Genomic DNA, 21,090 nt, shown 5'->3' on the forward strand with positions numbered 1-21,090 from the left:
TTTTCGGGGTGTTTTCAGCAGTGCCCGTTTCTAAACAACCCAAAATTAAACTCTGCCTAAAGATAGTGCCCGTGGACTAGGACCAAAGGGATCACAATTCAATAGAAATCAAAACAATAAGCAATCTGGAGAAAAAGTAACATGTAAAGGAGGCCAAGCTGCGTCAGCTGCAAGGAAAAGGAAGAAAGTCTTGGGAAAAATAAACGCAGAGGCTGCCATGCCTGCTGCCAATTATAAATCTATTAATCAAAAACAATAAAAATGTCGGGCTTTTTTGGCCAGTTGCAACATGAAATGATTTATGGCTCCTCTAATAAATCTCATACTTGAAGAGGAGGAATTCTGAGGGCAGAAAGACGCGTTGCTTATTGCCACCTTATTAAAACCAGAGCGCAGGGCTCAGCTTCCTGGTCTGTACCTAGTAAATCCCCCTGCTTCATGCAAAGAAATTTCACGTCCCTTTCTGTCCGGGGAGAGCCAGGCCTGTGGCGGGAGGTAGGATAGGGATGGGATGAGGTGACTCTGTGTGCCCCTTTGCTCCTGCTAGCGGTGTAGACGAGCCATTCACATGAAAGCAGGTATACGTCTTCTCTGACTGCTTTTCATGCAAGGAAGTGGTGGCGTTTGACCTTCACAACTCATTGGTGAGCAAAACAACGGTTATTTAACTGATAGATCTGGTGAGATGGCTTTTCGCAGCTTGTGCATAGATGGGGACAGAGCTGGCAGTTTTGTACCAGGTGTCCTGTTCCTCAGGTGAGCTTCCAGGTTGGGGTGACCATGACATGGTGGGCACTAACCACTGCTCTCCAGAGCCTGCTCTCACCGATGCGAGTGGTGAAAGCAGCCCCTGTGCCCAGGGCTTGCTGCTTTGCAGAACACAATCTGCCTGCAGGAGTGAGCTCAGTGCAAAGCTGTAGTCGGATAAAAGTGGTGTTTTGTCTCAGCATGGCCACTTCTTTGGTCCGGAGGGTAATACGGAGGTTTTGTGGCTGAGCACCCAGTGCCATTTCCAGCACTGTCCCCTTTCTGCTGTGTCCAGGCACTGCGGTGCCTTTCGGGGGTCCTGGTTAGTATCTATTGAGAAAGAATTCCCTTTGGGTTGCCGAGTTGTCACCCAAAAATGTCACCTGTGCTGCTGGCACCGTGGGACTAGGTATTGCTGGGCTGGGAACCCTGAAACAAAGAGCTGCACCCCGGAGGGCACGCACAGGGTTGGGGAGGGCACAGCGTGCGGGTTGAACACCTGCAGCCAGGTCTCGCCCTGGGATTTAAACCTGATTCCTGGATTTGTGACTCCTTCCGAGCGGTTCCTCGCACGGCTGAGGAGAGCACGGTGCGTCTGTACCTGAAGGCCTGCGTTTGGTCTTTGCCAGGCGCTGACATGCGGTGCATTTATTGCAGCTGTGGGTGAAGAGAAGGCGGGGGTGAAGCCCTCCAGCCCGTGGTGCTGGATCCGATCGGAAACTGGGAGAGTAGCTTAAGCAAAAGGGAACACTCAGGCAGGAAGAGCGGAGCGGCAGGTGAAATCTGTACAAACAGGTAGCAAATGCAAGTAGACAGCATATCTGTGCCCACCAGAGGGGTTTCTGATGGGGCCAAGAGAAAAAAACCAATTTATCTCATGTGCTGATGAGGGCAGGTGTGGCCCAGCAGGGACCAGCAGAGCTGAGCTCTCCGGATTTAGGGCGGCACCGGAGCCATTCGGCTCTGCTTTCCCACAGAAGTGAGCCCGCAGGGGAAACGGGGATTGGAGAGCCCATGGGTGGCAGGTGGGAAAGGGGGGAGCAGGGCCAGGATTCTTGGAAGTGATGGTTAGTAATAGAGGTTGCCAGGGATGCAGCTTCTGGGTAACTCAGTTATCTGCCCCTGTTTGTGTAATAGCTGTGTCTCGAGTGGGCTGTTCTGTAACGGAGCGTCTGCCCCTGCTGCCTAATTCAGCAGGAGAAGGATGGTGTGCGTTTCGAGAGCGATGCTGCACCGTAGGATTTGCCCTATCAGCGCTCTGTCCATACATGCCTTGTACAAATTACTCTGTTTTAAAGCTGTCATTATGGTAATAGACCCAATTGCTGTCTAGTAAAGCCATAAAATGTTTCCATCTGCCTGTGTGCTCCAGGCTCCTTTGCAAAGCTCATTACAACAAAAACCAGAGTTACTGCAGCCAGAGGTTTCCCCGGCGCAGCGTGAGCAGCCGGGCGCAGGCAGGGAGCATAGGGCTCCTGAGCAGCCCTGGAGGTGTGGGCATCTCTCGAAAGCCCGTTCACACCTGGAATTACACCTCGTCCTGCTGTGGGCATGCTCCTAGCGGGGTCTGTGCAGCATTCGGAAAAAGTCGAGGACAGCATCCCCACAGAGCTGAGCCAGAGCGTGCTGGGAAGGGCTCCTGCCGTGTGGGCGATAAATCAGTGGGGGAATGCCAGACAGATTCAAGCCTAATGTTTAATCCTTGCTTGCCACGAAGGAAGCCCGTAATCCTCTGGGAGGATACACTGGCCTATCCTGAAGTTGTTAAACCAACTATAAGCTCAGATGTGTCGAGCAATTGGCTTTGCACAAGTTTCCTGTTAACTTCCAAGAACTATTAGGATCAGGCACCTAAAAATCACGGCATCTGAATGTGCAGCCATTCCTGCTCCGTCCCTGCTAGCCCCCCTTGGATGTTACTGAGAATGAGCTGCTGGGGTGAGCAGGGCTGTCCCTGCCGGGGGGAGCTCCCAGCAGAGAGAGGGGGTCCCTCTGCCGAGGCTTCTTGGGGGCGGCGGAGGATGGGACACGTCCCATCTGTCTGCAGCCCTTGTGGGGATGTGTCTGAGCTCCTCTCTCCACAGCGCAGCCGGTAGCCTCCTGCACCTTTGCTTCTGCGCCTGAGGAGCGTGGAGAGGGCTTAAAAATCATCAGGTTTGGGAATACTCTGCTAGGGAAGCCCAGACAGGTTCCTTCAGCGGGCAACGGGGTGGGATTTAAGAAACCAACAAATGAGAATTTTTCTTGGCTTTGTTTTCTGAAGCCGTGCAGCATCCACTCATCCTCTGAAACCGCCTTTCCTTCTCCTTCAGCTTGTTCGCAGGTGTTGTCCCACGGATGGCAGCCATCAGCCTGGGAGGCTTCATCTTCCTGGGGACATACGAGAAGACTCGCCAGCTGCTGCTCTGACCCAGCCCGGATGGTCCTGCCGGTGGCTGCCAAAGAGCTGGAAAAGCCGCCGAGCTGGAGGAGGAGTCCGCCCGCGAACGCAGCCTTCCTCCCGCCGCCCCTCGCCGTGCCGAGCAGCTGTTCAGCAGGCTGAGAGCCGCTTTCACTGTTAAAGAAAAGTAAATCCTCCAATAATCCAATTTCCCAAACATGAAATTTTCCTGCATGGAAAGTGAGTGAGGTCACCGTGAGAGTTGTGCCAAAAAAGTAATGTTTGGGGGGTAAACAGCTAATTACGGTGGCTGAGAAAGGCGTTATTAGAACTCCTGCAGGGGAAATGTTTTGCAAACCTCCAGATCGTGGTCTGAGCGGGGAGGCTGAAATAAAGCGAGTTTTCATAATTCAGTGGCACCTGCCTCATAACACAGGGAGGGTTTCTCTGGTCGGGGAAGGGGCCGATAGAGTTACAGCCTGCTGCCCTCCAACAGCACTGAAAGTATTCCAGGTTGGGAGAGCTCTCTGTAAAAGACAATAATACATTTGTTTCTGGTTTGAGCTGTATTTGTGAAAGTTTATATTCCTGTTTATACCTACAGGTGCTCGGCAAGCATTCCTGTGTGGTAGCCAGTGCAGCTTTATTAATTAGACTCACATTTCTTCAGTAAAAGCACGGGCTTGTATTCTTTTACAGCTGTGTTTGTGCAAAGACACACGGCTCTGCCTTCTTTTGGTATTCCTCCCTCAGCGGCTGAAGGAGCGGGAGGCTGGAAATGCTGAAGCCCAGGAGGGAGGCTGGGATGGCAGGGAGAGAGTCCGAGTTCTCCTGCCGATGGACGGCTGGATCCTGAGGGCTCTCCGGGGGCTGCTGGCAGGCACAGCAAACCTCTGCTGTCCCTCTCGCCTTTGGAAACAGAAGCTTTGGTGGCCAAAATGGTGCAGGAATGAGCTTGGTGAAAGGGCTTTATTGAAATTACTCAATTAAAATGGTCACCAGAGTCTGGAAGGGGGGAAATTGGCCGAATTTACAGCAGAACCTTGCCTAGGCGGTTCTTGGGAGTGTTTGGATGTGGAGGGTGTTTGTGTGGGGACGCGGGGGCAAGGCAAAGCCGAGCTGCTGCAGTGGGTGCCTCCGGCCTGTGCCGAGGGCCCTGGGGCTGCGCCGGGGGCTGAGGGGGGCTGGGTCAGGCGGTGGCGGGTCACACGTTGATGTTGGAGGCTGAGGGACCCCTTGCACATGGGGGTGAGGGGGTGAGTGCTGGGACTCGATGGCAGGTGAGTGCCCGCTGTCAGGCTCCGGTGGGGGTCAGAGCCTGTCCCGTGCGGACCCAGCGGCACCGAGGCCGTCGGCTTCAGCCTGGTGCCATCGCACGCGTGCGCCTGCTGGTCTCTGCACGTGCACTTAACTAAAGTCATACCTGCAATGACAGCTCCCCTGGGGTGCGGTAATTTAACGTTGAGGTTGTTCTACTCGTTAGGAAGACATCCAGGTGCAGGGAGTCAGCAGGGCGAGGGAGGTGATTCTGCCCCTGTGCTCTGCTCTGGTGACACCGCACCTGCAGTGCTGCCTCCAGATCTGGGGCTTCCAATGGCAGGACATGGACCTGTTAGAGCGGATCCAGAGGAGGCCACGGAGATGCTCTGAGGGCTGGAGCCCCTCTGCTGTTGAGGACAGGCTGAGGGAGTTGGGGGTGTTCAGCCTGGAGAAGAGCAGGCGCTGGTAAGACCTTACTGCGGCCTTTCAGTACTTAAAGGGTCTACAGGAAAGATGGGGACAAACTTTAGCAGGGCCTGTTGCAACAGGACAAGGGGTAATGGCTTTAAACTAAAAGTGAGTAGATTTAGACTAGATATAAGGAAGACATCTTTTACACTGAGAGTGGTAAAACACTGGCCCAGGTTGCCCAGAGAGGTGAGAGATGCCCCATCTCTGGAAACATTCCAGGTCCGTTTGGACGGGGCTCTGAGCAACCTGATCGAGTTGAAGATGTCCCTGCTCATTGCAGAGGGCTTGGACTAGATGGCCGTTAAAGGTCTCTGCAACCCAAAGTATTCTGCCTGTGTGAGTCTGGAGCGAGGAAGAACAGCTGCCAGCCCAGGTCAGTGGTGACTGCCTGCGGAGGGGGACGTGCAAAGCCTGAGCCCCCGCCCAGAGACCAGGCTCCTGCTCGGGCACAGACACGGGCCAGGCTTACTGAGGCTGGATGTTTTATTACACTGTCATCCCATGACACAGTAATAAGACTTTTTTGAGGCCAAAACTTAGAAAATAATTGGCAAGCAAGTGAAACATACAGAACAAAAAGGACATAATTCTTAAAAATAATCTTCAATTAAAATGGGGAGTTTCAGCCAAGTCCCGTATTGGCTGGTTAATTCTACCAGTTCCCATGGCACGGTGTAGCAGTGCTTTCTGCCACTTTTAAGGTTGTCTCTTTTATGAAGTTTATATATAGCAGAACAAATTGGGGGCGGGGGGGGGCAGGATGTGTGTGGAACAGGACAGGGAGATTTATTACTCTGTCTTAAAAGCTAACTCATATTTTCTATTAAAGCTGTTTAAACGCGATGAGAGGGTTAGCCCTGCAGTAGGTGCATTTAATTACACGAGCTAAAAATAATCGTGCCTTGTAAGTCATTGTGGCCAAATGCTGGATTTTTGTTTTTTACTTAATATTTGCGTAATTAGTTTTTGTTATCATTGCTTTTTTATTAAAAAAAAAAAAAACCCAAGCACAAACAACCAGCCAAATTGTTTCAGCCAACCTAATGTCAGGGAGCGAGAGACGGACCCCAAGCACTTCCTTCCCCTCTCCATGTGCTGATGGATGCGCTCCGCGCCCCGGATCGCCACAGGATCATCGCGGGGAGGACAAGGTCACCTGGGAATGGCACCAGGCAGGTGAGAGCCAGCGGCCAGGGCTGTTCTGCACACACGACAGTCTAATCCTGCTGAAAACGACGCTTTTAGTTATGGGACGTGGGGAGGAAAAGACATAAAAAATGTGTGTGTTTTTCCCCTACTGCCTGTTTGTGTTGAGTTTTAGTGACATTTTTATTTCAAGTTTATCGAAACTTGAAAAATTCATTTTATTCCATTACTTGGATAATGTGGAAGAAGAAAACTTGAATCTCAGACCAGGCACCAGCCTCGTAAAGGCTCGCTCTTTTCCATTTTAAAATATTTTAACTCCTACGTGTGTTAAGGAGTCTCAGAAAATCTGCTTCATGCCCAAAGTTATAATTTGGAGGAGGAAATACTTTATTTTTTTTAAATATACAGAAACTGAATTGAGGTGGGTTTTTTTTTTTTAGTTAAAGGCAAGAATTCCAGCTTATCTCCAAAGCTGCCTCTGGAATTTCCACGCAGGGTGGGGCTGGGGTTGGAGAAAGCCAGAGGTGTTCACAACGGCAGCTGAGGCTGGTGCTCTCCTCGCCCCATTTTTCCTACATAGTTACACGCACACACGCACCCCCCAGCTGCGCCGCTTCCAGTGCCAAGATGAGGGTACTTGCCAGATACTTAAGCAAGTTGATATATTAGCAGTGTATTTCTTACAAGTTCTTTATTCTATCTTTCAATACGGCCCCCAAATTCCACCCCGTCCGCAAGTCAGGCCGCCAGAGTTTCGTTCTGATCTATAAGTATCTAATGTTAAAAGCTGTGGGTCTAATTTCAGGAGCGGGTAGTTTGGCAGCTCGCCTGCGTTTTCATCAGAGAAAGACAGAAAAGAGTATAGCAATGGATTAGAATTTTATTTAATTTTCAACTGAAACTCCCAAAAGCTCACTCTCAACAAAACAGCTGTAATATTATAAATGAACCTTTATTAAAGACACTTCAATGCCATTTGTTAGACACTTCAATATCTTACACGTTTTTCAATGTACAACATTGTACCAAATTTTCTAATAAATAAATAACTTTGTACACAAAAGTAATACTTCCTCTTTCACATTGCCTCTTAGAAGCAGCAAATTCACATATTTAGTGGAAGTCATAACATTAGGCAGTTAACTTTATTCAGAAACATTACTTTCAAATGTTAATGTGGCAAATATGCTTTGTATCTGCAATGGTGATGACATTTCCGCCAGCAAAATGAGTCAATTAAATCGTTCCCATCTTCCCCGTGTCCCCGGTTCCACTGTTTTCACCTTGCGAGTCATTTCTACAGCATACTTTTCCCTTGAGTAAAGGGGAGAATTACGCTCGGTTTATAATTTTTCCAACATCCATTTCCTTTGCTTTGCATAAACTTGGCACTCAACATAATTCGCCACCTGTCTCAAAGTGCAAACGTGTCAATAGTCAGGAACTGATACAGACAGGTATGAATTATGCTTCGCTTCGTCAAGGTCAGGTTCCCCTGGCTGGTCGACGGTGGAACTCGCCATCAGCTACTGGGCAACAGCCCTTCCCTTACGGGCAGCGGTGGCTCCTCGAGGTAAGGCTTGGAATCAGCGTGGCTCCTCGAGGGAAGGCTGGCCAGGAGGCCACAGCGCTCGGGCAGATCCCCAAGCGATGGATGCGAACAGAAAATTAAATGTTTCTGCCTTTGTTTCCAATACTTGTTTTGAGCCATAGTACGAGCAAAGGTGGATTTCCACCAGACTCGGCTTCAGTGGAACTGGCATCTGAGTTGCTCCTAAGGCAAAAAAGTTACAAAACCCCCGAATAAATCTTCCCCGAAAGTAGTCATCACCAGAGTTAGCAACCTTATGTTAGCAGAACTCAAATTACAAATAACTGGAAGGGAGTCCTCCATCCACAGGTACCAACACCAACAGAAAGCAGCCTTTCTATAAATAAAAAGCGTCATAGTGAAGTTAGAAGTGACAAAGATCTGTTTGACCAATGTGGGTATTTCTTTTTCCCCCCGTTCATGGATGAACTTAAAAGACCACATAAAAATACTTGGGACGTTTCCATTTAACAGAGTATTTTCAACCCTAAATATACAGTTTCCCTTCTAAAATGAGTATATTTCTGAATAGCCTAGAATTGCTACACAAAGCAGCCTAATTCATTTGAAGCGGATCATTTCAAATTCAGAGTTTGGTTGCAGATGGGGGTAATGGTGTTCAACAAGAAAGCGCAATATTGTGTTGCAGGGAAAAAAAGTCCAAAGTATCAGATGAATTAACGGCACAGCTGTCAGCTCAGGAGTGTGATTTCAGTTTTGTTGTCAAAACAGCTCTATGGTTTCAATGCCTCCCCATCCCCCCCCCCCCCCCCCCGAACAGATATATTTTTTGGGGGGTGTGAAAATGCATTATACTGGCCCGGGTTATTCCTTCTAAACAGGGCTCGGCTGTATATCATTGTATCATTATACGCACCTTATACAGGTAAAACGGCATCCATTTGGGAGGGGAAACGTCTGCAATTAGGTCTGCAGGTGATCAGGGCGGTAACAGCATATATGGGCGGATAACGCCTTCTGCTGTGTTGTTTTTTTGAATGGTGCATTATATGAGACCACCCCACAGCTTTACCGCATGAATTACTTAGTTTAGTAATGACTGCTCGCTAATGACGACAGCCTTTTTGTCTGGTGGTTTTGGGGCTCTGCACTGTCGCTGAATTATTTAGTGCCTCTTGTGTGGTCCACTCTAACATCACACAGTCACACTTCAAATCCTAATTTTTAGGCAGTTTTGAAAAGCAATGGAATTTAAGTTCTTCCACCACAGGAAAAAATCAGGTTGCTATGTTAATTTCTCACTGCGTGGGGGTTTTTTTCCTATAAACTTCATTTGAACCAGTTAAAGATCTCTATTTAAATGCATTAAGTGCAATAAATTTCAAAGGGGAAGAAGGAAATTTGTGCTAAGTAACCCAATCGATACTTGATTTAAAGGAACTTCCATTGAAAAGAGGACAATCCCTTTGGAACAGTCTGGCTTTTTAAAGTTCTGCTTATGCATTTAAGGCACCAGAGTTATTTCGCTCACAAAGTTTAACAGCAACCTGACACTGAAAACAATATTGCCAAAATTGTAAAATTTCACTCAGTTTTCCATGCACTAAAGATTAAAATAGCCTCTGTAAAAGATATATATATATATATTTGTATATATATATATTTATATATGAAAACTCTTATGTACAATTGTATCAAATACTTTTCTCTTTACACAATAATCCCTTGCATTTATGTGCTTCATATGCAAGACAACTTTTGAACGCTTCATACTTCTCAGGGAAGTTTTAAACTATGTACAAACAGATGACGCTCGAACAGGATTTTGTTCCCCATACAAGCTTGTTTCTCATACCTCAGTTGTTTTGCCTTTGACAGGTCATCAGTTCAAGATTTGAGGTAGAAATAAGTAGCCTATATACTCTGTGCAAAAAAAAAAAAAAAAAATTAAAAAAAATAATAGCGTGTTTGTTAATTTGCACATGGCAGTCTGTCCTCTCAGTCCAGCGATCCGTTCGGTGGCTTCGACTCATGAACGGAGTCGCGGGGCTTGGGTGCGTAGCCGTTGGACAGGAGAGCTTGCTTCACTTCTGCTTCGCTCTGCAAATCCAGTAGTGTTGGGGACATTTCGGGAAGCACGTTCAGTTGCTTTAGCGACCCTCCTGCCGGTGAAGCTCTCACCAAATTCAGGTTGTTAAGCTCCGAAGGCTTTGCTACCGCTTGCGAAGAGCCTGCAAAAAACCCAAAGAACCAGCGTGGTTAGCTGATGCGCAGCCTGCCAGCATCGCTCACGCCCTTGAGCCAGTTAAAAAAGCTGATGGGAGAAAACAGGGCTCTGTTTTCTCGGATATAACCCGGATGGTATTTTATTACAGCTGGGCGTAAAAAGACATCCCCTGGGAAACACGTACCATGTTTATCTGCAAGCAGCGGGCTGGTCGTGCTGACAGGTCGTATTCTGTCGTGGTTGCTGGGGTAAAGGCTCCCATCTGTTTCCACCCTCTTGCTGCTGGCAATCCCGTTGCACGGCTGAGGATGAAGAAGGCTGGTGCCTGCACCCCTCTTCCTACTCCGTTCCTTGCTGCTCAGTGCGTTTGGGTAGGTGTTTTCCACAGTCTTAAGGCTCTCGGAGTAGTACTCCGACTCCTTGGGGTAAATGTGGACGTTCATGCTGTCCGTGCTGCCGCTGCAGTCCGTGCACACAACCGGCAGCCCGTAGCCTTTAAGGGAGGAAGGGAAACAGCAACGAAGGAGGATTAACCAGCTGGAAGTTGTCAGCACTGAAGCACACAACTTGCGGAAGGGAAAGGCAGCTCTGGTTAGTTCATCTCTCCCTCGGCAGTGTGGGAATCGCTCACTAAATAATACGGACATTTCTTGCTTTTATACAGGGCTAGTAAATACCTGCGTTTGTCAGAACTCTGTAGCTATCACTAAAGGTAGTGCCAATTAATAGGTTTAGTTGGTTGGGTCTTTTTACTCCAAAGAAGTTGTGACTTTATGTTTTTTAAAATAAACCATGCATTTATTTCCTTTTCCAGACTTTCTAGTCAGGGTAGAAACAGAAAGTGGAACTTTCCTGCACCTGCTTTAAATTCCAAGTTACCTTTCTTATTTTTGTGCTGCTACTTTACAGGGATCACTGTCAACTCATATGGTTATCTCAAGATATGTTATTACTGCTAGCGGTAGTAACAGATGAGCAGGATTCAAACAAGCAAGCAGGAAGGAGTTTCCAAGTGTCGGAAGTTAATTTCCTTGAGTGCACTCGACAACTTTCCATTATTAAACTTTAGGGTTTCTCCTGGAGAGATAATGTCTTTGGCTGGTTTTCTGTGGGTGTTACAATACGGCATGAGAGCAGAAAACACATCCTAAAAATAGAAAAGTGTGAGCGTAACACCCAAGAAATTGGCAAAGAGCAGAGGCAGGTGTAGTGCCCAAAACAACCTTTAAATTTTGAAAATACAAAAAAAAAAAAAAAAGCTGAGCTTTGAAGTTGACAGCCCCTTAAAAGCGCATGAAAAAGTTTAACGCCTTCCGTTTGAAAGTTCTCTCACGTTTTAGGAACTGCTCAAATCCAAACACCCATCAGCCAGCTGCAAGGAATGGCCATGGTGAGCTTCAGACTGGCTCTTGCTGATGGTTCCTCCAATTCCAACTACCCAAGCTGGACAGAGGATCAAAGCAAGGAGGAGAAAGTAAATTTACTGTGCTCGCACCTGACAATCGTTCTGGGCTTGCTTTTTTTTTTTTCTGAAGGTAACAATTTCTTGTCTTAATGCTGTCTGACTTGGAGGCTTTCTGATCTGTACAAATACAAAATACCTTTCCAGATTAATGGGTTTTGTACCTGTCTTATCTGGAACAAGCATTCCATCAGCCATGTCTTCAGTCTTCCAAGTGTCTTTATTATAGCCGATACACAGCTTTGGCTGTCTGCAACCTACAGTGGGAGCTTCAACATCTGGACACCTTCCAGCATCAGTCTGACACATACCTGTAACAAACGAAGCGTCTGGCTAAAGATTACAACCATCTGCTCTCGGTTAAATGACTTGTTGGTCTTATTTCTACCGTAAAAGCTGCGAACGGCAGAAAAATAGCCACAGAGATAACAGATAATTTTAAGCTAACGTTTAACAGAATCAACACTGTACAATCTCAAGAGAATCTCAGTTCAGAACGCTTAACTTTTCCTTCCTAACGTGCTGTGTTTAAATACTGTAAAATCCCAACATTTACTTTCTCAGCCTGAAGGCAGGGACAGGCAATGCTAATGTATTTTCTAGTAGAGCTTAACTATGAGTGACGCTGGTGCCAAAATACTAATCCAAAATTAGCAAAAAAACAGTCCTTAGGGCCTGACTGAGCAGTTTCTGAAGCAGTCTGCTTGTATGAACACCGTCATTACTGGGAGAGGACAGCTTTGTGAAGGGAAAGACAGATCCTTGTTCTGCATAAATGCAGTAGCTAGAGAATTACATTATGAAGATCTCTCCGATAACTGCTAACAAGCACAGAAGTACTTTGTACTGCGCTTTCTACCTCCTCCTATCAAGTTCAGATACAGCATTACAGAAAAAACAATTACAGCGGTTCTCACCGTTGCTGTCTATGTGCCCGTTGGGCTGTTGGTTATCGACTCTGACGACCGCTTCCTGCCGGTCAGAAAGAGTGCCTTGTGAAGACAAGTAGCTCGGCACGTCAGGAGGCACAATAGTCTCATCTAGAGCAATGGGAGCAGAGAAACGTCAGTTCCCAGTAAGATATAAAAGCTTCTGTTTTCAAAGGCGTGTAAAATCACATTTTCAAGAGGGATTTGGGACCAGATCTCTAACTGGTATTTTCTGTAGACGCAATGGAAACTGAAGTGCCTGAACACTCCATTCCCCTCGGAAGCCCCACTCCTGATTTCTCAAAGCTGAATGCTGTGGATGTAGTGCTGATAAAGCCATTTTGAGTGTTTCCATTTGGCATGGTCAGTACAAGGTAGGCAGAGGTGGAACTGTCTCTTCAGAACAATTAAATTCTTCCTTTTCCCCTGAAATTCGGAGTACCTCGTTTGACTCAAGTCCTCTGTCTCACAAAGTCATGAGTACAAGGCTCTGGAGAACAGGGTCTTTGATTCACTTAAGCAGGCGAGTAAGTCTAAGCCCCTTCGCCATCCTGGGCTCTGTCCATCTTGTATCAGGCAATTTCAGTTTTCCTTGTCACACAAAACCAAGTGAAACTCAATTATGCTAGGCATGAAGCCCTAGATTTTCTAGACCAAAAAAAAAGGGGGGGAAAAAAAAATCCCACTGGCACATCCCACTGGTCATATGGTATCCAAGGACTTTGTACCTAGCCTGTGTCTTTAAAATCCTCTGTCATACTATATCTAAAACTAAGCGTAATATAGGAAGGCTGCAAATCCCAGCAGGGTGGGGAAGCCTTAAGCTGATTCTTCCATACATCTGTTCAGAGGCTGCATAACGTTGAGGGCAGGAGAGTTTCTTCTCACTGCAACACTTATCCCCTCCGAATATCAGGAGGAAGCAATAAACACTACTTCCCCTAAAAAGGGAGGGATACCCCTCACCAGCAGGCCTACAACAGCTCTTACAGGCGACGTGGTAAAAAGGGATTCCACCTTCAAAGTCTAATTTTTAAAGTTTGGAATACAAAACTTTTGAAAATACAGATTCCCAAGAAGTAAGACAGACTCCCAGCATCATGGACATAATCCAGACTGTCTTAAGAGTTATCATTTATGGTCATGGAAAATCAAAGCAGCAAAGCAATGGCGGAAACTATTGCCAAGTGAAAAGACCTTTCTGAAGAGCAAGCCAAGGGCAGAAATGCAGCTTTGAACATGCTTCGACAGCAAGTGAAAGCTGGTTCCAGCTTTGTGAGCCAAGAGAACCACTGAGATAAGCCAACTGCTTTTCCAGTGTGACTGACTGCGTTGGCTACCTGACGTGCCGATTCAGCCTCGGTGGGAAGTCTGACAGCAGGAAACTTTAGAGAAAACCTTAGCAGGAGACAAGAGCTACCTGTGTTGGTGACGCTGTATTCTTCACTTTTCTTCCTGGTTTGGTAGATGATGCAGACCCAGACCAGAGACGTCAACACAATGCTACACACCACGGCAATGGTGATGATCCCCACAGTGGTGCGGTCCTTTCTACAGCCGAGAGACTGTAAGATGCTCACGTGGCTGTGTGCGCGCTCTGTCCCCAGGGTGTTGGACATTTCACAGGTATATTTCCCAGCGTCCTCCAAGACAACGTTCCTAACAATCAGCAGCTGGTTGCCAGAGGTAAAGTGATGCCTTTCTGTCACGATCAGGGGCTGGTCACCTTTCAGCCAGGTAATGCGAGGAGGTGGGCTCCCTGTGGCTTTGCACTGAAGAGCCACAGTCTCACCTACGGACACTACATGGTCTTCCAGCGGATGAATCAAAGATGGTGTCTCTGCAGGGGAATAAACACAGAAATTAATTCTTGGGGACAGTGTAACAACAGATTATTATTTTTTTAACAGTATTGAACATAACTGATGTTCCTGCAGATAAATCTACAGCAACGCACTATATGGCCATGTGCCCAAGAGCATGGTGGCTGCAGACCACAACAGATCTAACGATCACAACCAAGGCCTTCCCATAGCCAGGTGGTGTTGGTCTTCCCACCACAGAAACCCTTGAGAACAAGGGGCAATGGCTGACACACATCAATTACTTCACAGGGCAAAAGAGATGGAATGCAATTTCCCTTTGAAGTAATTTTCCCAGCCAGTAAATAAGAGTGGTTGGAGGGGTTTCCTTGGCATAAAAGGAAATGCGACTTACGGCTCCTTCCCTTCATTAGCAGGGTATTTTTCACTAGTTAACTACAGCGTAAAAGAATGAAACAAGACTAATGTAGAGCACGGCCTCTTTGTCCTTTTCCTGTATCTGCAACTGCTGAAGAGCTTGAACAGCAATCCCTTCCAGTTCCCACTTCCAGACCACTCGGTCTCTTGGGGCACTAATGCATCTTACCCAGTACAGTCAGGGTGGCATTTGCAAGCACAGACCCCGCAGAGTTCTGTGCCGTGCAGCTATAGACACCCATGTCTTCTATCTTCACATCCGTAATGAAGAAGACATCATCGTCAGGCATGACGTGCATGCGGCGTTCTCGAGCCGCAGGGAAGTCTGTGCCCCCATCTTTCTGCCAGGCAATTTGTGGGGTGGGGTGTCCTTCAGCGGCACACTCCAGCCGTGCCGTTGTCCCTGTCCGGCTGGTGATGTCGTGGGGAGTTTTGATAAACGAGGGCAACACTGATAAAGAAAAAAAAGAAAAAGGAATGAGCAATTCCATGGGGAAACACCATCTTCTGGGCAGTTCTACCTGTTTTCCTTCCTAGGCAGGAGATTAGTATGATAATACCCATAGCCAAGAGGACTGCAAGCTGCTTTTGCAGGATATGTCTAAACTGCTGGGGACTAACCCTGTATTTCTACAGCACATACCTGTCTTCGGTGTCAAAGACCCTCCCCGCTCAGCATCATTAGAGCTGGGATGAAAGCTAATTTTCTTCTGCGATTAAGCTGGAAATAAACCCTGTTATCTCTCCTACAGAAAACTTTCAATCACTACAGTCCCTCTTCTGTGTATCCTTTTGTATTTTTGTTTTCATTTGCCCATTTCATTGGGCGCAGACTCTACCAGAACAGCCAAAGAGAGGCAGCTACAGCCATTAAGAACGTGCTGAAGTGCTTGGCTGGATGGCAGCCACCACAAGCCTGGCATGTGCTCCTCACATGGCATTTCTCAGCATCCACTGAGATGCAAGCAGCTGGTGTGAAGAGTTGACCTCAGAGCTCCTCACCATGAGGGTAACTGACTGCTGAAAGCGCGTCCCAGAGAATTGTACCAGCTCAGGCTGAGGAAAGGAATGAGAAGGCAGCTTCCTACTCACCATTAACAGTGAGTCGGGCCTTGTTGGAGTAGGTAGAGCCAAAGTGGTTGGTGATGATGCACTGGTAACGCCCTTCGTGGGTGAAGGTGACATGCCGAAGGTGCAGAATGGTGGTGTACTCCATCACCTCACCATCCTTTGCCCGCACGTGGGCAAAGTTCTCGATCTCAGCATCATACAGCATCTCGTTGTCTTTCTTCCATGCAAATATCATGGGGGAGCTGCTACTGCTGGCAGCCGAGCAAGTGAAACGGATGTCCTTCCCAAGGACAGCCACTGTTGTCTCAGGCTGGATGATGATCTGTGGCTTGGGGAAATCATCTAAGAGAAAACAGCAGGCATAGTTAGTTCTGGACTACGGGAGAAGGCTGGAGCAAGCAAAGAGATGCAATGAGAAGTGAGCAGTGCGTAAGTGAAAGACATGACTGCACATCTGCTTTTACATCCGCTGTTGTCTACACCAGGAAAGCAGCTTGCTGCTGCAAAACTCCACCTGCAACTGCTGCAAAACTCCACCATCAAGACTGGCTCTATAGTGCAGATGTGTCGTGCACAACTCCACTGAGTGGCTGGTCTAAGCTAGGACTAGCTTCTCTGGTTCCTTCTGTAATCAGTGCACTGAGGTGGTCACTTAGTGACCTCAGACACCTAGAAGACGCCTAGCTCTCTTCACCAATGTAGCTGAACCTCAGAAAGACACTATGGTCTAAAGAAAATATCCTTCCTTGTGCAACCCATGCATGAAGAGCAATGCTGAATTTGAAACTTCAGCTCCAGGCCTGCATGAGTGTGAGCAGGAGGGGAGAGCAGGACACTTAAAGGGCTGCAATGCCACCTCCAGGGATAAATGCTGACGAGGAAGGCGACTGCAGCACGTGCTGCCAAAGCAGAAGCAGCTGTAGTTGCCTGTCACCCGTCTGGGGTGGAAAGCTTTGCACACTCTTTCTCTGCCCTGAAGATTGTTGGTTTTAGCAAGGTTCCAAGCAGATTCATTTATTAGATTCCTACAAATGGTGTAATTTAATATTTTACTAAGGTTTAATTAAACAGCCAGGCCTCTGGAACCAGGAGTACTAGTGCCTGGAGGACTTGGCAGGCACCAGAGAAGCAAAGCTGTCTTCGCTTTGTGATGTTGCTGTGGGGATGAAGCCTTCATGATCTCTTCTTCCAGATGAACACAGCAAGCCTCCCAGACTCGCTCAGGCAGAGGCCACCTAGGCAGAGCCCCACCACTCTGGGATCAAGAGGGACATGGGACAGCAGCTGGAAAAAAGCTTTTGTTCCGTTCAATGCTAGTCACGCATTCAACTTAGTTAAATAGTGTTTTCCAAAGCTCATTTTCCCTTCATCAAACAGCCGTGTGCAGCTCCACCCAGGATCCACACTGGTTGGCTCCACACCACAGGGTTTGGCTCACCAAACAAGGCCTTTATTTTGCCCAAAAGCCGGATGCTATGCATGGGCAGCATCACTTTGGCCTCCTCTGATCATTTACACTTCCTTAGGAGAGAGGCAGCAGATGTTTGCGTGTGCTGGTTGTTAGGTAAAGCTGTTTGCAACCACAGCTCAGGTGCAGAGTCAACTGCAGCGTTTGAGTGGCACAACAGCAGTAGGTGCCGTTTAGAAGAAAAAACAACCGTAGGGGAAAAAAAGATTATAATGCAACTGTTAGCCAATGCCTTACTGGCCCAAAGAGGAGCTACGATGGAGAGATTCTCCTCTGTTTTTTTTTTAACCCTTTGTTATTTCCAAGAGGGAGAAAAGATGAAAGAAGACTGCAAAGCCACAGAAGCAGCCCAGAAGGCTGCAGAGCGAAAAAAGTGATAGCTGCAGTCTTGGTAGTATCACACCGAGAGGACCGGGCAAGTCTCTGTGCAGTCCCATTTGGAACTGGAACAAGCATTAGTCCCTTTTGATTGAATACTCGGGGAGCCCTGTAAGGAATACACTAGATGCAAGCAGTGCGCTGTGTGGTTTTGGTGGGAAATAAATTGTAGCCAATGACAAATTTTTAAAATGCAGGCTTGGGCTTCCTTTGATCCCATTGAATAACAAAACAAAACAGAAACCCTCTCGTAATAACATGCTAGTAGTCAAAGCAAATGTTTCCCAAGTGAGCCCTACCCTGCATCCAACCTCAAAACACACAGGCAAGACTTACCACACACAAAACTTTCTGGCAGGATGGCAAAAATGCTCTTGCTTTTTAGTGACTCAGGATGGGCGCAGGTGGCCACCACAAAGGATTGCAGCTCTTTCTCAACTAACCACTGGGGCAACCATTTCAGCTGGCAATCGCAGAGGAAGCTGTCGCTGTTTATGTGGCTGCAGGGAAACAAAACCAACACGAGCCTGCTGTGAGTCCCATGCGGAAAGAAGGCTGGAAAGCTCACAGCCCTTTCATGTTAGACACATTCCTCCCTCCCCCCCCAGCACGGGTGGAAGGAAAAAAAGGACCGCAGGGTTGTCCTCGAGGCACTAACGATGTTAAATACTTAACACATTTAAACAGCATTTCATCTCCACGTAGAGCAACCCACTCCTGTGCTCCAGTGAGACTCCCTAACACCTTGTATTTATTAACCAGCTTCCAGAGTGATCCCCAGGAACACACGAGCAATGTCCCTGCCTTAAGTGAAGAGAAACCCAGGCAGATCATCTACAAAGGAGACACAAGTCAACAGTACAGCCCGTTCTGCTCCCGTTTCTCCTATCTAATTACCACGCATATTCCTTCTCTGCCTCTGTGGTTTGAGCATCTTTGGTGGGGACTGAATTCGGGCCTTAATTACCAAACAGTGAGAGGATGCCAAGTTCCCACTGCAAGGCCTTTAGTTCCCTCAGCGGCCAACACCAGAGGATTAAGTGGAGAGGCCCCTGCCTGCGTTCTGTAAGGTACCTGTTCGCACACCAGCACCACCAGGGCTAAGAGGTGTAGCTGATGTTGTGTTTACTGATTAACAGGAGCAGTGGAAGAGAAATGACCAAAGACATTCATGTAAATCCAATACAATGACTAGTTTGGAAAGCAAAATACAGAAACATTTCTCAGCATCCTAACAGTAACTTAGCAGCTTCTGTTAAGAAAAAAAGCTGTGAAAAAGGGGCAAATAAAAGCGGAACCGTGGGATTATTTTTTTTTTTTAATATTCTGGGCCAAACTGTGGCTTAGCATAGCTCTGAGGCCAGTAAAGAACTGTTTACTCCAACAGGGAATTCAGACTTTGGTCTGGTTTGGTCCAAGATCCTAGGAAAACCCAATCTGATCCCTCAAATCAAATGTGAGGATACCTCAGAGACTGGGAAAATGGCCCCAGACAGAGAATTCCTGTCCTGCAATACTGCAAGTTGTGCAAGAGCAGCATATCAAGAGCACAGCAGAATCTCAACTCCAACACTATGTTGTAAGAAAATGTGAATATCTCCTCCCATTTTTCTACCTGATAACCTCGGTAAATGTCTGAAACTAGACAGGAAAGGGGAAAAGGAAGAAATGGACTGGAGAGGGAGGGAATGAGGGAGCATAGTGATCTGATTTTCCAAATTTGTCCACTTTGCTGTCCTAGAAAGATGTGTAGCCCCTAATATACATGATGGCATAAACACTGCTGGCTAACTGGGACAGGTCAGAGAGACCCTTAGTATTTAAGGCTTCAGTACAACACATTCTGCACATATATGTCTCCATCTGAAAGCCACCTTCTCCACGGTATAAACGTTCCTTCACAATATCTAGGATCCCACAAGCTCTTCTCTAATAAGATCCATCTTTCGCCTCAATTTTGTTTCAAGAGCCAGGGCAAAAGATAAGGTGGTTAAACAAACAACACACATGCAACATTTATCTTATTCATTCCCCAAGTCACTGGTATTAAATATTATTGCTAACAGTGACCATCCAATTCCCATTTCCAACACCAGGAAGAAGAATCTGAACCTGCCCAAATACCAAATAACTGATTTCTTGTTCCACAGAGATTGCACTACTCCAGAGTGTAGCAATGCACTGACAGTGGATTAAATATTTATGGAGAAGAAGAGAAAAGGAAACCAGGCAAGACTGGAAACAGTGTCTGATAACAGTGCAGAGCCCCGGCCTGGAGCACAAGCAGCAGCTCTGATAACACATCCGTATTTTTACACCAGAAAGCTGGATGACAAGTGGATCCAGTTCAAACGGTGCTTATCACTGAAATGTCAGTACTGTATGCGAACCCTAAACATAGGTACAGCAAAGGAGCAGATGGACCACTGGGAATTAAATCAGTGGCAGTGTGAGAAGGAGAGATGGCTAACAGGACCAGGGCTAGACTTCCTGAGTGAAGATGAATAATTGCACAGCTGTGAACCTGCTGGAAGAACCTGTTCCAATGATCTAATTTCACTCACTATTAAATGCAAGATGTTCCTGTGAAAACTACTCATGTGTAAAAATACCCTGCAGAGGAGGACAGAAGGGGGAAGGAAATAAAAGAGTGGTAATGCGGATAACACCCCACTGGAAACAACGTGCTACTTCTCACGTCCAGGGCAAGAAGGATCCCTGCCTCCTTAATGGCGTGTACAGTCCAATTACTTACAGCTGCCGCAGGCTCTTCATCTTAGCAAAAGCGTCTGCTTGAATGGAGCGGATGGCGTTATCCCCAAGGTTCCTGCAGAACACAACCAAAGGCAATGTGAACAAAAGGGATACTACAGCTGTGGCAAAGTCTCTCCGTATTTAAGCAATGACTCCCGTAGCAGGTGATCTGGTAGCTCCTTGTTAAGGCCATACACACTTGCAGCTCATAGAAATGGTTTTCCAAAAAACACTTTAATACTGAGTAAGTATTGCCGAAGAACAGCCGACCAACAAAAATTATGAGAATAAATAACTAAGTCATTCCATACCCCATCTTCTCACTACACTTTCTCAGTCTCAGCTACCTCCATCATCCATAGCTCAGAAATTCCTCAGGCCCCTCGACAACCAAAGATAGCCAGGAATGTTGTATCCCAGGCTAGACCTTCAGCAAACATAAAGAAAGCAAATACTTGCCCTAAACGTCATCTGAGAAGTTATTTAAAAGTGACTTTGAGAGGATACTATTGTTTTCAAAAAACATTACAATGTTTCCAAAAGAAGGTATTCTTAAAAGCTTCCATCACAACTAATGCTAATTAAAAAATTCACTTGTCCTCTGAAAAAGGATAGTCAGATTTAGGGCTTAAGTTTACTAAGTGAAGGGTAGGACAGACAAGCACTGCTTGCAGAGGGAAATCTCAGTAGAGCATTAATTAATAAGGGAATCTTTATCTGGGAACGTACCCCTAGAGTCAGGCATCCCCAACCCTTCAGTATGCTCTGAACGGTCGTAACATTTCATACAATTAACAGCCAATAAAACATCTCGAGCAAAATCACGTATAGTTTAACTTGTCTTAATCCAGAAAGGAAGTTATTAATGAAACACTGCTGGAGTCATCAGCCTTGGGACACAGAAAAAAATTACATAGCAGCAGCCAAAATTTACTTCTTGCAAGTCGCTCAAGGCAGTTGTGCTGAATGGGGATGTTCGGTGCCTGCATCATAAGCAGTCAT

The 21,090-nt window shown here is 46.9% G+C and overlaps 2 protein-coding genes across 9 annotated transcripts in view; one reads left to right on the top strand and one right to left on the bottom strand.

Annotated features, from left to right (window-relative positions):
• Positions 1 to 3,536, top strand: part of SLC25A26 (solute carrier family 25 member 26) — a 90,772-nt gene extending 87,236 nt beyond the window's left edge. For 5 of the 7 annotated variants that reach the window (XM_054216500.1, XM_054216505.1, XM_054216506.1 and 2 more), the window contains one exon: positions 3,060 to 3,305. In XM_054216500.1, the coding sequence (XP_054072475.1) occupies positions 3,060 to 3,156 (97 nt within the window). In that variant the 3' untranslated portion in view covers positions 3,157 to 3,305. Of the gene's footprint in view, positions 1 to 3,059 lie in introns of all 7 variants that reach the window. The other 2 variants (XM_054216498.1, XM_054216499.1) reach the window with 1 other exon arrangement.
• Positions 3,537 to 6,938: 3,402 nt separating this feature from the next.
• Positions 6,939 to 21,090, bottom strand: part of LRIG1 (leucine rich repeats and immunoglobulin like domains 1) — a 95,776-nt gene continuing 81,624 nt past the window's right edge. The window contains exons 11-19 of one of the 2 annotated variants that reach the window (XM_054216496.1): positions 20,090 to 20,161; positions 17,671 to 17,834; positions 15,510 to 15,830; positions 14,587 to 14,868; positions 13,598 to 14,017; positions 12,166 to 12,288; positions 11,413 to 11,577; positions 9,971 to 10,279; positions 6,939 to 9,790 (exon numbers count right to left, since the gene is read on the bottom strand). In XM_054216496.1, coding sequence (XP_054072471.1) covers positions 9,558 to 9,790; positions 9,971 to 10,279; positions 11,413 to 11,577; positions 12,166 to 12,288; positions 13,598 to 14,017; positions 14,587 to 14,868; positions 15,510 to 15,830; positions 17,671 to 17,834; positions 20,090 to 20,161 — 2,089 coding nt within the window. In that variant the 3' untranslated portion in view covers positions 6,939 to 9,557. The remainder of the gene's footprint in view (positions 9,791 to 9,970; positions 10,280 to 11,412; positions 11,578 to 12,165; positions 12,289 to 13,597; positions 14,018 to 14,586; positions 14,869 to 15,509; positions 15,831 to 17,670; positions 17,835 to 20,089; positions 20,162 to 21,090) is intronic. The other variant, XM_054216497.1, reaches the window with a different exon arrangement.

This window comes from Rissa tridactyla, chromosome 10, assembly GCF_028500815.1.
Source record: "Rissa tridactyla isolate bRisTri1 chromosome 10, bRisTri1.patW.cur.20221130, whole genome shotgun sequence".
NCBI lineage: Eukaryota > Metazoa > Chordata > Aves > Charadriiformes > Laridae > Rissa > Rissa tridactyla.